At 39.7% G+C, this 17,572-nt stretch overlaps 1 protein-coding gene across 4 annotated transcripts in view; it reads right to left on the bottom strand.

Moving 5' to 3' along the window:
* Positions 1 to 10,443: 10,443 nt before the first annotated feature.
* ITGA8 (integrin subunit alpha 8) overlaps positions 10,444 to 17,572 on the bottom strand; it is a 167,951-nt gene continuing 160,822 nt past the window's right edge. For 3 of the 4 annotated variants that reach the window (XR_013993893.1, XM_081057808.1, XM_081057809.1), the window contains 2 exons: positions 15,067 to 15,189; positions 10,444 to 13,364 (listed from right to left, as the gene is read on the bottom strand). Coding sequence is in view for 2 of the 4 variants with exons in the window: in XM_081057808.1 (XP_080913934.1) it covers positions 13,278 to 13,364; positions 15,067 to 15,189 (210 nt within the window). In the remaining 2 variants the exon portion in view is untranslated. The remainder of the gene's footprint in view (positions 13,365 to 15,066; positions 15,190 to 17,572) is intronic. The other variant, XR_013993892.1, reaches the window with a different exon arrangement.

Below are 17,572 nucleotides of genomic sequence, written 5' to 3'. Positions count from 1 at the left end.
TGATATCCGCCGGTCTGCGTCCAGAGTCTGCAAGCTTCACTACCAAGTAGTACCGCCTCTCAGTCTTCTTAACTATGGGCAGTGTTTCATAGACTGTACAACAAGTGCTTCATAGACTGAACGACAGTTTTTTAAACTGTCATTGCTAATTGACATTGAGGTATTTTCCAAAATGTTGCTCTTACAAATAATATTACAGTGCTCTCTTGGTACACATATGTCTCTAGAATAGATGTTAAGCAGTGGGCACTGCTGAGTCATCAATTGATGGATACTTAATATTTTATTATTTACTGCCACCAAAGCTCTACTAATTTGTATTCCAACCCAGCTTACGAGAATACTATTGTCAATACATGATAACAATCTTTTAATTTTTGCTCATGTAATGGGTGAGAAGAAAAGACATTAAAAATGTTGCATTTCCTTTATTACCAGTGAAGTTTTGTATGTTTGCCAATCATTTTAATTTCTCTCCTGTGCATTGCCTATTAAGAGCCTTCGCCCATTTTTCTAGGAGGTTCTTTATTTTTCTTATTGATCTTAGGATTCCTTTATATATTTTAGACAAAAATTCAGTGATTATTACAGGTGGCATTAAAAAGAATGAGCTAGGGCATGGGTTGGGAACATGTTCCCTGCTAGGCTGTCTGGATTCAAATCTTGGATATACCACTTACTAGCTGTGTGATCTTGGCCAAGTTCCTCAACCTCTCTATACCTCAGTTTATGTGTCTGAAAAATGGGAAGGATAATAGTAGTACTATATCACATTGATGTAGGACTAATGAATTAGGACACAGTAGAACAGTAGCATGTGGTACCCAACGACAAGGATCATAAGCCTGTATTGCCTGGGTTGCTGCCCCTGGCATCCATCTGGGGCTGCCCAATGACAGGTATTGGTGGGAGGTCAGAAGATGGGATGAAAGAGAGATCAGAGTATTTATTCCTCTTCCTTTTTCTCTGTCCAGCCACAGCTATGACCTCTATAAATAATTCTCCGTTTAATGCTCTTCAGTTCAATCCTTTGAATGTTCTAACAGTATCCTGCTGGATTTTGATTAATATACCTTAGCAACGGGAATGAAATGAATGAAAATGTAAAACAACAAAGTTTTACATAGGAGGAAGGCATTTAAGGCTGACACATCTGAAATAATTTGGTAGCAATTCAGCTCCAAATCTGTGGATTATAAGGAAACATAATGAATAAAGTCTATAGTTGATGGCCGCTCTTATTTTGTTGTTCATTGTGGGTGAAAGTTAACTAATTATTTCAGCAATATGAGATGCTTAGTTGAGATTTAAAGTTTGTGGTCACGTGTGGTAGCACAAAACTATCTTCCAGCATGAATAGTTGTGTTATTTCTATGGGGGGAGGAAAGTGAGCTGGGAAAGGAGGGAGTAGACAGTGCTGCTGTCAACACATAATTAAAAGGATTTTTTTAAGGTCAGGTTTTCAAGGGACCTACGATTCTTGTGAGATTACAAGGATAAAATGCAGCTTGAGCTACAGAAGCATTATAAGAATTTTTAGTGATTGTATACAGAACCCTTTGACCTGTACTAAGACTTGCCCCATGCTTTAAACTCCTTTAAAATGGACCTCATTATAGCCGTGTGAAGGATTGTCACATTTTTACCCATCTCCTATAAATAAGAACACTATGGCACAGACTTGGTCAAGATGATATAGCAGAAAGATTGAATTGAAAACTTCAAGCTCCTGAAGTAGTGGCATATTAATTACAGACAAGTAATATTTAAACAGTGGAATCCTTTCTACAGAATCATGATTATCTCCTTATCTCTCATTCAAGTGACTCATGGAAACTGCCCCCTTTTTCCCCTTTAATTTATTCTGAGTAGTTTTTCACATCCTACTAATTTACTCAAATGATATTAGATGTGAAGTGACTAAAATGTAAATACCCTTGAACTGCTGCTCTGGCAGGAATGGGCAGCATGAGTTGGGTGGTGGTGTCATTTAAAATGTTAGAGTCATGGTCACCCTGTTTCTGTGCCATGGACATCTGTTTCAGCTGGGACTCTCAGCAGGATGTGGCATTTCCCATCCACCATGTTTTAGCCAAGGCCATCCCCTCTGTTTAATGTCCTGACCCCTTAGGGGGAGTGTAGTAGACACAGTCTCACTAGAAAAACAGAGAACAGTAGAATCTCCAAGATGCAGCTAATATTTTTCAAACCAATTTGAAAAAGAAAGAAATCCTCCATATAGATTGATGATAATTAAATATTTAAATATTACTTATGGGTCATCTGATTTATGGTTTGTTCATCCATGGCTGTAGGATTCAGCACACAAAGTAGATGTCGATAAGCCTAACACTTTTTCAGGACAAGGCTAGCAATTTGTTGAAGAGCTTAAAGATTACACACTGTAAAGTCCTGTAGATATAACTTTTGTCATAGCCATGGATATGTCCATTGGGTCAAATGCTATTTGGGTAGAGAAGTGGCAAAAGTGTGAACATTGTAGCTACTAAGGAGCTTGCTGTAACACTTACGGATAACCTCAGTAAAGAGATTTATTTGCCTCAACTGACTCAATATTGATGGAGCTGCTTTTTTTATTGTGATAAAATATATATAACATACAATTTACCATTTTAACCATTTTTAAGTGTACAGTTCAGTACATTCATATTGTGGTGCAACCATCACCACTATCCATCTCCAGAACTTTTTCATCATCTCCAACCAAAACTCTGCTCCCATTAACACTAACTCCCTACTTCATCCTTCCCCAGCCCCTGGCAACCACCATTCTACTGTCTGTCTGTATGAATTTGACTAGGTACCTCATATAAGTATCATTCAATATTTGTCCTTTTGAAACTAATTTTTTTTTACAAAAGGATTTATTCATTAAGTTAACAAATATTTGTCGAACCCTTAGTATGTGCTAACCATTGATCTACATGCTAAGGATACAGTGGTGAAAACAACAGACCCGGTCCTTGCCATTGGGGTGGGTGGCAGACAATAAAGGAATAAACATCAAACAAACAACATAATTTCATAGTAGACTTCGAATACACTAAAGTTGAGATTCCTATTAGATGTCTAAGTGGAAATGTTGAGTGGGCCATTGGATGATGAATGAGTCAGCGGGCATGATTGAAGGTTAAGAACTGAAGCCATTGTCATAAAGGTGGTATCTGAAGCCACTAGCTGGCAGAGGTAATCTAGAGAGAATGTGAATACACCAAATTAGAGAGCCTAGGATGGGGCACTACGAAACACCAAGATTTAGAAGTTGAGCAGTGGAGAAGGAGAATATCCAAGAGACCAGAGGAATGAACAGTGAGAAAGAGTATAGGTGGATGGGGTGATTCAAGATCCAGAAGAAAAGAATATTTCCCAAAGGATGAAGTGGTCAGCTGAGCTGAATACTGCTGAGAACTGGAGATGAAGGGCAAAAGATGGCCAGTGAATTTGGCGTCAAGAAGATCAATGGAAGACCAGGCAGCTCCAGGGAAGTGAGGGTAATGGAGATGGCAGCATGGCCCACTCTTTTGAGAGATTATGTCATGAAGGAAAGTCAGGGAATGAGAGATGTTCTTGAGAGAGTACTTCTCAGTAAGTGAGAGAAGTTTATGCCCAGCTTCCAAGATTCAAAGAACCCATTCATTCTCTATTTTGGAGGAAATGCCTCAGGAATTGCCGCCTTTGAACTTATTAACAAATTCACGTATGAACCACCTCTTGGAACCTAACTTGTTTGTAAATAAAGAAGCTTTCCTAAACTGTTCTCTCTCATCAAATCTAAAGAAGAGTTTAAAACATTTTGGCAGGTTATTTTTTTTTTCTGTAAACAAATTGGGGCAGCAATTGGCATAATAGGTCATGTTTTAGCATAGATAAAATACTGCTTTATACTCAGATGGAAACGTTTCCATTTCAAAATGATTTTATGTGCCAGAATTATTCTTTATTATTAATCAAATGGCGCTTGTAGACAGATGAGAGAAGAGAATGGATGACAAATTCTCAGATGATTCCAACAAAGGCAAGATGCTGGAGGGACATTCTTGCTGGCAACCCTCAAGGCCATTAGTCACCATCCCTTAATGACTCAGCTTGGATTATCAGGTTGCTAGTCTGGGAGTAAGTGAAGTAACAGCAGCACAGACATCAAAGAGGAACAGATAAATAAAGACCTTACGTTTTTGAACTGTTTAAAAAATGCACTCCACAAAATCTTACCAAAAGCTCTAATAGTGCTCAATAATGAACTGCTATGCAAGATTTAGAATTTCTTCAAGACTCCCAATTTTAGTTAATGGTATCATCCTGATCAATAAATTCAGGGCAAAATGTTGTTTAAGAGCACGAATACACATAGATTTCCTCTCTGAAAGCACACGGTATTGTTTCTCTCCAAATAAAACCACACCATTCGAAAACCCACACATTTTCAAGCTCAAGCAAAATGGCTACATGAGGGAAGCTGCCCTATTACATCGTCCCAGCTGCTTCTCCAGCCACATACCTTAACTCTCTCCAGATGTAACCCTTAACTCCTTCTCCCTCTTCATAATTTTTGTCTTGAGTTAAACCTGGCTAAAGGATATATTTTTTTCTCATGTGAACACAAAAGCTGCAGACACAGAATTGCAACTTCAGTGATGAATACTTGGTAGAGTGAGGTTTTTCTCCTGCCCCTTGGATAGACATATAAGGGTATAGGATTATGAGGAAAAAAGAATACTTAAAGTTGGGTCAAAAGGACTAGATTTAAAAAATATATAACCATAAAAAATAAAATCTTGGTTCTAAACCAAAAAAGACAATTTACTTGTAACAACAATCACAGACAACAGTATTAAGGATGGAGGGATGTGTGTGTGTGTGTGTGTGTGTGTGTGTGTGTGTGTCGTGGGGGTGGGGGGCGAGAGTCCCTAGGTAAGTGACTAAGGCAATTGGCTAAGGTAAGTGGCTAAGGCAATTTAGGCAAGAGCTTGTTCGGGAAGTCACAGGATGACTTCAAGAAACAGAAGCCTTGGTGGGACATAACTGACTGGATGTGAGGAAAGAATTCACAATGACACCAAAGACTCAGACCCTAGTGAAATATAGAAAGAGCTAGGAAATGATGATGCGGTTATAAGTCCTTTTCTCTGATACTCAATGCCTTAATGACTATAATGGCTGTGACTACTGTGAGGGGACAAGATTGTGATGGGTAGTGTCCAGGGCGTGACTCAAGTTAAGTGCTTTGGTCACCACCCATGGGAATGTTGAATGAGACTGGACTTCTTAAAATTTCGTATTCACAAATTGCCAAGCACAAAAGGGACTCTAAGTTTTACAGTGGAAGCTATTTGTGGGCAGAATCCAAATAGCAGGAACCTATCTTCCACTTTAGGGTGAGGAGTCCAATAGCATAACTGTGTGTGATCAAGAGAAGTTTTTTACATTAATCATCATGTGCTTGTACTTAGCTGGAAAAGGTGAAAACACAAAATGTCAGGTGTCTGTGAATCGTATATTTTTCTCAGTATATGTGTTTACTTGACTGGAGAAGGATCTGAAGTCCAAAGGAGGAATTTTTAACCATTCACTGAGCAATGTCAGCCTTGTATTAATACTGTCATTACAGTAACAGTTCTGAAAGAAGGCCTCCTTGAAGATGGCAACACTTCACAGATGTGAAGGGTTCCTAATATACTAGTTCCCTTGTTTATAGCCCCATCCGTATATACCTATTATACTTTCCTATACACTTTTTTTAAATGCTCAGTGCACATATAGTATGTATTCATATAATATGTATCTATTATCACAGATATAGTACATCATTATACTTAAATCATGACATGGAGTCCAAGAGGTATTTTTCCCTTCTCTGCATGGGAACCCTCCTCTAGTGTATATTAAGGAGAATTATCCTGTGATTATCTCAAGACCTGGCATATGGCCGAGTGGAGAGTAGATGGTCGGGGAGGAAGACCTTCCCTGCTCCCAGGTCACTGTGGGCCCCTCTTACCACTGGGAATTTCTGGCCATGGCCTCCTCAGTGTGATGTTGCTCCTCCCATACAAACTATTAGTGGAAGTGAGATTTCAGGGCGTGTCACACTTCCTGTTATTTGCTGGCACCTTCAGCCTCCACTGTGAGTTAGGAGAAAGGAACTGCGTAAGGTAGTGGTGGAGACTGGGCTCTGGATTCAGGTGCCTACAAGCTTATCTTGCTCTCAGATAAGCTGCTTATTACATATATTATTTCTCTCTAGTCTACAGGTTGGTAGGAAGTAGCTAATTTATATTGGGTTTGGGTGGGGTGGTTCTGCTCCATTCCCCTCTTGGGCCAAAGAGGTTACCCCATCATGTCCTGCTATGGTAATGGAAGACTTACTGGAGATTAAGCTTTATTAGGCATGTGTTTTTTCGAGCCTCTGTTAACACCCCACTGTTCACAGCAGGTCACATGGTCGAACTCAGAATCAAGGGTAGGGAAACATAGGTGGCCTTTTGACAGGAGGAACAGCAAAGTCATGTGGCAAAGGGAATGGATACAAAGAAGAGTGAAGAGCTGGGGCCATCAGTGCAGTCTACCATTGAACGGGAGATCAAATTCCACTGAAATGGGGTCACTGAAAGGTATTGCAATGTAGGAGGAAAAGAAGTTACAAACTTCACACTAGACAGTACTTTCCCATTGTCAGGGGGATGAAGTTCCTTGGATTTCTGTTTCCTTCCTTGCACCCCCGTCCCCGATTCTGTCACTATACAAAGCTCTCTTCTCATCTCCATGTCACAAATCTCAGTCCACCTCCAGAGAGGTCAGTGCCTGCCTTTTGTGGACAGTGCGCCTGGGGATCAAGCCCAAAGAAAGGGACTTCCCTGTAGCTTCCCACTAACTCAGTGACCAACACTCTTCAGGTTCCAACAAGTGTGGACCCTACTCTATTATATCACAAAACTCACATTTATTCATACTGTCCGTGAGAATAAGAGGATTATTTCAAAGGAAGAGGAAAGTGGAGAATGAATGTGGGTGGTGGTGGTAGGAAATTTCAGAGCATAGCTGATGAGTAAATAATAGGAAGAATGCAACGGTCTTAATCTAATATGTGCAGGAAGGCAGTAAGTGAGGGAAAACAAATATTTATAAATCTGTCAAGTACTGGGTAACGCTAGTATGTTACTTGAGTGAGTCGAAATCAAAAGACTGATAGAAAGATACTCTCTTTTAGATGCCCGGCTAGCTCAGTTAGTAGAGCAGGAGACTCTTAAAGATACTCTCTTTAAACTCTTAAGCCTATTCCTAATTCATATGTGCTCTGTCATCTTTCGTTCACATGTCAAACTGTCCTATGTGATACGTAGATACTTTTGAAGGAGGATATTGTGAGTTGAATTATGTCCTTTCAAAAAGGTATGTTGAAGTTCATACCTTCAAAAAGATATGTTGAAGTATCTCAGAATGTGACTGTACTTGAGGTATGTTTACAGAGGTAACCAAGCTAAAACAAGGTCACTAGAGTGAACTCTAATCCAATATGTCTGGTATCCTTAGAAAAAGGGGAAACATGGACACGGAAGCACAGAGATGATAGACAATGTGAGACAGGCAGGGAGCATGCCATGTGAAGAGGCAGGATTGGAGTGGTACATTTACAAGCGAAGGAATACCTGAGAGAACCAGAAGCTATGAGACAGTTACGGAAACAATTCCTTGCATAGAGCCTTCAGAGGAAGCATGTCCTGGCGACATCTTAATTTTGGACTTCTGGTCTTAAGAACTGTGTGGCAATACATTTCTGTTTTAAGCCACTCAATTTGTGGTACTTTGTCATGGCAGCCCTGGGAAGCTAATCCAGAGGAGAAATATAGAGCTTTTAAAAATTAAAAATTCTCATGTAAATAAAAATAGTTAAATATGCAGGCGCCCTACAGTCAATTAAGTGAACAAAAGTTGAAATCTGGAATTTTAAAGCCAGGGATGTCTACTGCTTACAGATAAATCCCACCTAAAGGTTGGCTAGCAGGGCAATTTGCTGATGACTTGGTTGTTACTGCAACACAATACACAACCCAAATAAACAACAGCACAGAAATCCTAAGAACATTCCTACTGTGTCATACCATGGTACCGATACAAGTGAAATTCAAGACTTTTTATTGTCCAGAGGTACTAGTATCAGGCTACATTCCCATGTGGATTTTGGCCAACAATCATAAATAACAGAGAACTTGCTCATAAACAATTCCAAAAGGCAGTGTGTCAGGCAGATGGTATTTTGGGAGTGAGGGTGGGGGAGAGTTTAACAAGGGAAGCAGTGCTGTGCCTTATGCCCCCTGGCTATTCTGAAATCACCATTGACTGAAGCATCACTGGGGTTTTACTCAGTTATGGTTTGACTCAGTTCTCAAGTGAGTCCAAAGTTTTAATGCTTTGAACTTCTCACACTAAAGAAAGCAATCTTTGAATGTCATCAGAGTTCTGAAGGAGAAAATCAGCTGTGTTTGAGGAAAAGAACTTTAGATAGCAGGTAGGAACTGTCTTAACATTCATGGATATCAAGCGAAGCTTTTCATGTTTTAGCGCTTCCCAAGGGGGCCAGGATGATGGGTTCTACAGGGGTAATCTGTGAGTATGGTGAAAATTTCACAGGGGAAGTGTGCAACTTGTAAGGGAATCCTACTTTGTCACAGAATTCTGCAGGGGGTGATCCTGATCTCATTTTACCAGCTCTACGCACCCAAATCTCAACTCAATGTTTAGAAAGTATTGATACAGTTAAGTGTCTCCAGATGAAAAGGCTGGAAGTGACAAAGATATCAGCAAAATTTGTTGAGAAGACTGAGCTCTCATTGCACACATTCAACTACCAAGCATTTTACTACCATACAAGGCAGAGTAAGCGTTTGTTTTTGTTTTTTGTTTTTTTCTCACTATGAGCACGTGCAGGCTTTAAGCAGTGGGGCTGGCCCAGTATGGATCGTTCCATGTACTTCGGGGAAGTCTTGCTCCACTCAGACTAGTTTGTACAGGGATGGTACTTTGATCTTCAGCACCAATATTACTAAATCTTAGATTTGGTTTTGCATTTTTTCACCTGGGATACACAGGAACCCCTGGAGCACCATAGTCTCTAGCTACGTCTAGGCTTTGAAACGTTAGTGACCTCTAACATGAAGTGAAGGAGTCATCCTACTGCGCGCTTTAGGCTAGAGGGAAAGCTCACAGACCCTGGGTTCTTCTCACTGGGAGCCATGAATGCCGGCTACCAAAGTGGCAAGTATTAATAACTTAAGGAATGTGACCAATAGTTGGTCTATATTGAATGTCTCATAAATGTGAGAACTTGAAATGTGTACATTAAATGGACTGAATTCTAGTGAAATACAAATGAAAATAAAGGAATATTTGAAAACAATAATCTAAATATCTTAAAATACTGACAGAATTATGAAGGAAATGGTATATTTAGGTTAAGGCAAATTGATCTAGCATCCTCAAGAAACAAATCGTATGTTATCAAGAACTACAAAAGTCTACATACTTTAACCAAGGAATCTTTCTGTTGTGAAGTTCATTCATTGAGATAACCAAAAAGAAGCCCCATGTATGAAAGTATTCAACTTAATGTTACTCTTAATATATGAATCTGTGGACTATTCTCAGTAGAAGGGGATAATTAAACAAACAATGGTCTGCAAATTGAATAGGACATTGGGTACCTATTATAATATTGTATGAACAGGAGATGTAAAATGTGTGTACCCTGGGGCTTTGTAATGGAGGCAGGTTACAAAAGTTCATGATCCCCATGATTATTACTGTGCACATATATATTCATTCATTCTAGAAACGTTTTTGAGCACCGACCATATACCAGATGTTGGTGTGAAGCATAGGAGACACAAAAGTGAAAAGATACGGTTCCTGTTCTCATCGAGGGTCATTTCAGCTGGAAGAGAGTCGTGCAAACAAATGGAAACGTGTACTAATTCAGCAAATGCCATTGACAGACAGGGGGTGCCTTTGAGTTGCCCAAAGAAAGATGCAAGCAAAAGCTTCATAAACATTTATATGCAGACAAAATTTGAAAGGCAATGTAGAGAAAAGAAATCAGTTGTATAAGGATGGGGGGGAGTATTAGAAATAAATTTAAAAATTTTAAACATTTTTATTGAAATTTAATTTGCATACCATAAAACGCATCTATTTAAAGCATACAATTCAATGTTTTTTAGTATATTTGCAGAGTTGTGCAAACATTACCACAATCTAAGTCGAAACATTTTCATCACCCCAAAGGAGTGTCGCATTTTCACTCTTTCAAATTTCTTCCCCTGTTAAATATTTTTATAATAAAGAATCAAGTTGTAAAGACAGAAACCCTTGATGTCTGCCATTGTGGGAAAGCTTTACATTGCATGTGAAACAAACTACGAGTACATCATCATGTCTATAACTTTCAATTTTATTAGTGACAAGTAAGTAGGTACATGAAAATCTTCACAGATATCTACAAATGCATTTAAATAAAACAAGAAAAAAGAAAGAGTTAAGTCAAAATAGTAGGGTTTTAGTGATGATTAGTCCATGTTGTATATTTACTGAATAAAACCGTCCAAGTTTATAAACCTTGATTTGCCCATTTCTTTCCACATCTTAAAAACCAGCTGCAAGAATTTGAAAAGGGCTGTCTAACATCGAGAGAGACTGCAAGGGAAGTACGGCATAGTTATGAGTTAGGGGGGTGATTGGCATTGCTACGTCAAGCAGCAGATACTCAGTGCATGGTTAGAGGACTCTCCGTGCAGAGGGGGTGCTCTGAGAACTGGAAGGTTCACCTGACCTCAGTGTCCCCTTTCCTCCATTTGCTCCCACCTTCAAAGTGGCCGAGAGGGCCACTGCGTGTGTCTGATGGCCCTCTGTGAAATGCCTGTAGCTAGTAGTGCTTGTCCCTTTAGAAGGGACCACTCTTGGCTGAGACTGTGTGGAGGACAGACTTTGCCTTTGGAGTCCTCAGATCTTGCTCTGTTCTGGGTCCCGAACTTCCTCTTGGCCCCTCTAGTGACTCTAGTATCTGTACAACCCGTCTCACAGGGTCCTACATGAATCTAGGCTGAAGAACTTGAAAGTTCCTTCACAACTGTTAGCTTAAAAAGCAACGGTGTGTTTTCTCAAGGACCTTTTATGACCTAAAATCCTGAGTAGCTAATCTCTATTGGCCAAAAGTCAGGCACTATGACAAGAATTAGGGCATTATTTTGGGGCAGAGAGAACTGTCCAGGATCCCCCAAAGCACATCCTTTAGATGGCCACCTCCCTATAAAAGCCTCCTTAGACCACTAACACCTAAGACTGGAGGCTGGTGTGGGACTGTCAAACTGTTTGAGGCAGGTGTGATTCTCTGAAATCTATAGGCATTTCACAGAGGGCCGTCAGACACCCACTGTCAGCACACCCTGGGAGCAAGACCTCATTCCTGACGGACTTGAAACCTCTACCATGACAGGATTTAATTCACAAGCAGGAACAATATGAACTTCATCAGTGTATTCTCCCATGTACCTTTCATTTGGTCTCCAAAGAAGTCGTGCAGCTTTCGCCAAATGGCTTGTCTCCAAGTTAAGGCACAATAGAAAATTTAGCGTCTGTGAGTTTGGCTCATCTTTCAAATAATGTGTAATGGTTGAAACTGGGATACACATTTTCCAATGGCTTTGTAAACTTAAGGATTTGGGTCTGTTGGTTCTATCATACTTTATATTCAGGATATGAATTTCAAAAATAACTAATGCCAGTGTAAACATGCTTTAGGTACATAGGTCTATAAAATATTGCACATAAATATAAAATCCGTTCAGTATTTCTTCATAGTAATTTTTCATTATTATAAAAAGGATACAAAATTGTGCAGACTATATGAATTTGGCTGGTCAATTTTACTTCAAAAATGATAACATTACATGTGATTATGGGTTATTTACAAGAGTTTTAAACATCAAGTCTTTGTGACGGTTAAGTTCAAGGTGATGGGAAAATAGTTTCAATACAGATTATTTTCCAAAGTCACGTATTATAAAGATTAGCAGTAAAAAATGAGTAGTAAAGCTGGGATAGCAATCCTAACATCCTTAGGAATCCGTTTTCTAGGTTTACCTCACATCTGTATAACTCGGTATTTCCTTCCTATTTACATTTAACATGTCTTCTCCGTGTACATAAATTTGAGGTAGAGCAAATAGGTATTTAATCTGAAGCTAGATATTGGTGTTGCTTCTTATGGATATTAAAGACAATGTTTATCCATATTGTTAAATTCATTTTTTTTTATTAACGGACTCTAGAAATTTTACCATAACTTTTAAACACCACACAGGGTTGAGAGTACCTTGAAATTTGTGTATTGCTAATTAAGTCAACAAAATGATCATTGTTTTGCAAAAGGAACTATAAATGCAACTTCTTGCAAAGCTGTATTAAGCAGATGTGAGTTCCTGGAAAGTGTGAATAAAATTTCAGGTAGAAGGCAGCAACATACTAAGTGAAACTATATTCTAATACCGATTTGCTTTTCCTTAACACTGTCTAAATCTTGAAGAAACTCTGTCAAACGATTTATCTGCACAAAACGGTTATCTGAGAAGGAAATTTAGTGAGTGATTTAAAAAACCAGCTAACCAAATCTTAATTTCCAAATCCTCTAGATGACGAGAATATCAGCCTAGAGAAATGGAAAATAAATAAATAGTTATCCTCGCTTACAAGATTATCTTTGTCATTTCCAAAGTACTTTCACAGTACCAACAACGTATGCGTGTCTCCCTGAGCCATAAGGTCATTAGAAATGTTTCTTTTCCATAGGGAGGTGTCAAATATTCCTTTGGATACAGTAGTAGTGGAAGGTTTGGTCCTAGTTCACCTTCTAAACTCTATTGTGATTCAGACATTTTTGTTTCTGTGCCGTAAAGTTAGATTTACCTGGAAAGCCACCTCAGATCCTGTACCCATTTCAAAGAGCCTGCCAAATACAGAACGACTCAAGCAGAGAACTCTGCCCCATGACTGATTGTTTCTATGCTGTTGAAGGTGTTTCCTTTCCCAAAAGGGTCTCTGGGCTCCGTGGAAACTTCTCAAACGCATGGCACAGTTGAAGTGATCTTTTCCGGGGCCCTTCCATTTCTTAGGACACTGGCAGGTACAGGAAAACCTTTCTTTAACCCTATGTTTCTTCTTTTCTATGAACAGGACCAGTGTTGGAGTTTTGTGGTCTTTGGTTTTCCTTTTCATGCACCAGGGGTTTTCTCATTAGTCAGTTGTTCCCTGTCATTCATATCATCTTGCGGGGGCCTTGCTCTGTCAAAGAATCCACACTACGGAAAAGAAAAACAGGCTATACAATCAAATCGTTCTGGGAGTTTGGGAAACCCGTCATTCTAAGGAGTTTCACTTTATGTATTTTCTAAGGAACTTGGAGCTGTGTGATGACAATCTTCCCGATTATCCAAGCTAGGAGGTAAAATCAGTATTCTTTACTCGCAGAGGAATTCATTGTGTTGGACAGCGTGTTTGTGTCTCCTTCCTGCCACTTACTGATAATAGGAGACTGTCCCTGTTTTATACAAACCACATACGGACCTTGTATATTTTCCTGGGATTACAGCAACATGGCTCAGGGATTCCCTCTCTGCTTTTCTGCCTGTTTTCTGGAGCCAGCGGCAGTGCTAACTGTTGACCACGGAAGGGGGATTCTCTTGAAGGGCACAGTGGGCTTCAGGGGGATGGACGACAGGAGGAAGTGAGGGGGTACTGGCATATCCCTTTGCACTTGGTGGAACATATCATTTATAGAGGAAGATTAGATTGGGCATTTATTTCAATCCCGGAACACCTCAGGGGCTTTGCAAAGCTTAGCCAGCAACTCAGGGAAGAGGTGATTCTAGAATGTTCATCCTCCTGAATTAGTATTTGGTTTAGAAGAATATATCTTTTCCTAGAAACACGGAACCTCCATTCTTATTTATTGTTTCTTACGTTGGAAGCCCAATTCACTGGGTTGGCCTGTTAATTATTAAGTCACCTTTCTTTTGTAGGACTAGTGCCGTGTTCTGTCAATTGGCACATATCACTGTAACACTTGTGGAAATACAGTTACTATAAATAATAGAATAAAACTAAAATCTATTTTCTAAATGCGTGTAGTAGACTGTGTGGGCTCAAGATGGCACAAAACAGCTGATAATGGCCAGGAAAGCCAACATTTAACTTAAAAGGCAAGGTTTTCTCAGTTTGCAGGTTTATTAAGCATGCTGTATATTGTTTTAAAATAAAAACACATTTGATTTTTGGAGAACCACAACAATAGTGGTTAACTAAGATGTGACTGGATTAATTACTCTGATAGTCATGTAATTGTGACATTGTTTCTATTTTGGAATGGAAAACTCTGTGAAACTTGGCAGTCGTATCTGTTTTGGGGCCAGAAATTAATTCCTATTGTAGATTTTTTAGAACAAACTTCAGTAGAACACATGAGAGAGTAAGTTAAGACTTCCTAATGGAGACGAACTAATTGGCAAGATAAAAAGTCCAAGAATATTATAACATACGTGATCTTTTTACCCTACTTGAAAGTCCAAATATCAATTAATTACTCTATTATTGCATCTGTGTAGTACTTTTAGAGAAAAATCTCAAAGGATGTCTGATAGGATGATGTCAATAAAAAGCTTAAGTTCTTGTTTAATTAAACAAGAAAAAGAAGTCTTCATAATAACATCATCACTCTAAACAGTATAGAAAAAAGATCACAGGTTTAGTTAATAAAATCTAATTCTCTTTATTTTTATTTATAGGAAATCTCAAGATAAAAGCAACATTAAACACCTTCTGTTTTCTTAACTGTCAGCTACCAAAGCATATTGTTTGCCAAAGCAAACAAGATGCAATGTTCCTTGTATAAAAAACCCACAAGTCACACCTCCATCACTGTCTTTTTAAGATGCTAGGTATATCCTTCTAAACCCCTTTAGTGGCCTCTTTACTCAAAAAGGAAAAGACAGTAAATAAACTTACCTTCCATAAAGCTAAGGTCAAAATGGCCAGAACCAATAATCCAAGAAGTATTGCTAGTATTATGACCCATAATGGGATTGAGAAGGAAACATTTGGAGTTGCCCAAATAACTGATGTCTTAATCTGAAATGGAAAATAAAGCAAATGAGCTTGAATTTAAAAACGGTTTGGTGAAATAAAGCAGTAGTTATCAATATACCATAGGGGTAGTTCTGAAAGGACCAATATAATAATTGAAATCATCCTAAGGGAGATTGGAGGGGTTACAGCACTTGAACATGGAATCTTAAAAAAGCACATTTTCAGGTCTCCCAGTTGGGTGAAAGTCTAATTATAGCCACTTTTTGGTGTTTGGCTTATAACAGCACAGAAACCCTAGAATAGAATTGAGGTGGACCAGGCACCAACAAGGTAGAAAGGAAGTGACCTTAAATTGGGCTGGGCCCCTTATAGCAACAATGGCTAAAAGTAGACCCTACAAAAGGCCAAGTGTGTTCACTCACGTTTCTCTACCAAACTGAGCTAAGCTCATGGAGAGGTGAGCCTGTGAACAACCACAGGTTGTTGAATGTACAAGAAGGTTAGAAATCACTTCATTCAATCTCCCATTTTACAGATGATAAAACTGAGTCCCATAGGGGCTAAGTGATTCACATAACTAATCCCAAGGTCCTGTACTCCATCAATAAAGGTGGAGGCTAGCCATCTTCCATTTTATGGAAGTAACTACAGGAAGTAAAGTGAACACTAACTGTCTTGATGCTTTGGAGACACCTTCAATCCTAAGTCCAGTTTTCAGATGCGATTGGAACGCATATCATTCTCCACTATTGCAGGGGAACTTGGAGGAAAAAGAGACCTTCCCAGCAGGACCTCACACTCAGTGTCTGTGAACCCTTCCCCTTTTTTCCCCTATCCCCAATGTGGGCAGAAGCAGCTCTCCTATTGCCCATGTGTTGGGGACCTCTGCCTCTGGAGACCCAGACAGCAAAGAAACTGCAGACCCCCAAACAAAACCAAGGGAGACCCAGCCATGCTGCTAACACCTTTTGTCAAGGAAAAGAGAAATAAATATGTTCTTGGACCCAAAATGTTTTTCACTGAGGCAGGCCTATCTGGTTGTAGCCAGAAGTAAGCCGTTCCTCAGCCAAACTGGTTGAAGTGACCCTTAGTTTGAACTGTGTTGTTTGGAAGGAACATGAGTCCAGTCCTAAAACATGCTCCGGGACTCTAGTCCATAGTTGTCTAACCCACCAGTCAGGGGAGGAAGAACTACTGATGAAGGTTGGTGGTTCTGGAACTTTCCCCGGCTGGAAACATGAATGTTTTCGTAGCCTGCACTCTAGTATTGGGCCCTGACCCTGCTCACTTCTCTGCTTCTGCCTTCTTAACCAGATTTTAGCATTTAGTGTGTGCTCTTCTCAGCTTGTCGCGGTTTTATTGCTCCTTTCATCTTGGTGCACTTCCTCTATGCAGCGGACATACTGATGACGTAATTCATGCGATTCTCCCGACCCAAATATTATTTATATTTAGACCAAACTACAGAATCAACAGTCGTAAGACTGCTAGTCATTCCACATGGACACCAGTGCCAAGAACTGGAAATACAAGTGCTCCCTGAGACAGAGGTTGGCCGTTTCCTACTCGCTCCTAAACTTTCTTCCTGCGGTAGCTGGCCTTGCTGGTACTGTCTTTCTTGCATCCAACAGATCAGTAGGAAGTGTAACATTCCATGGCCACAATGGCATTGCATTCACCCCACAGGCCACAGCTTTTGGACAGGACACATGGTACACTGAGGTCTGACAATCAAGTTTGCCAACTTGTTGCAACGATGGTGCTAACCTTTTTCTGACCTCAGAGGGATTATTCATTATGAATTTGTACCAGTACACAAGCAGTTAACCAAGTTTACTATTTGGAAGTTCCGAAAAGGCTGCATGAAAATGATGGAAACGACCTGAATTTTTCTCCAACAATTCATGGATCTTGCATCACAATGCACCAGCTCACAGGTCACTGTCTGTGAGGGAGTTTTTAGCCAGTAAACAAATAACTGTAGTGGAACACCCTCCCTACTCACCCGATCTGGCCCCCAATGACTTCTTTCTTTATCCGAAGATAAAGAAAATATTAAAAGGAAGACATTTTGATGACATCCAGGACATCAAGAGTAGTATGCCGACAGCTCTGATGGCCATTCCAGAAAAAGAGTTCCAAAATTGCTTTGAAGGCTGGACTAGGCACTGGCATCAGTGCACAGCTTCCCAAGGGGAGTACTTCGAAGGTGACCATAGTGATATTCAGCAATGAGGAATGTAGCACTTTTTCTAGGATGAGTTCGTGAACTTAATTGTCACACTTCATAGATACTGAAGAAATGCATTGCGAGGACTCAAAGCAGTGACAGTGCCACCCAGATTCTGCAGCCTGAGGAACTGATTTGAAAACGATCCTTCACGTATCCCATGTGAACAAGTCATGGACTAGATCACTTCTTAAG

This window comes from Rhinolophus hipposideros (genome assembly GCF_964194185.1).
Source record: "Rhinolophus hipposideros genome assembly, chromosome: 1".
In the NCBI taxonomy this organism is placed as follows: Eukaryota; Metazoa; Chordata; class Mammalia; order Chiroptera; family Rhinolophidae; genus Rhinolophus; species Rhinolophus hipposideros.
Note: the sequence above shows the minus strand (reverse complement) of the source record. Positions and strands in the feature narration are given on the sequence as shown.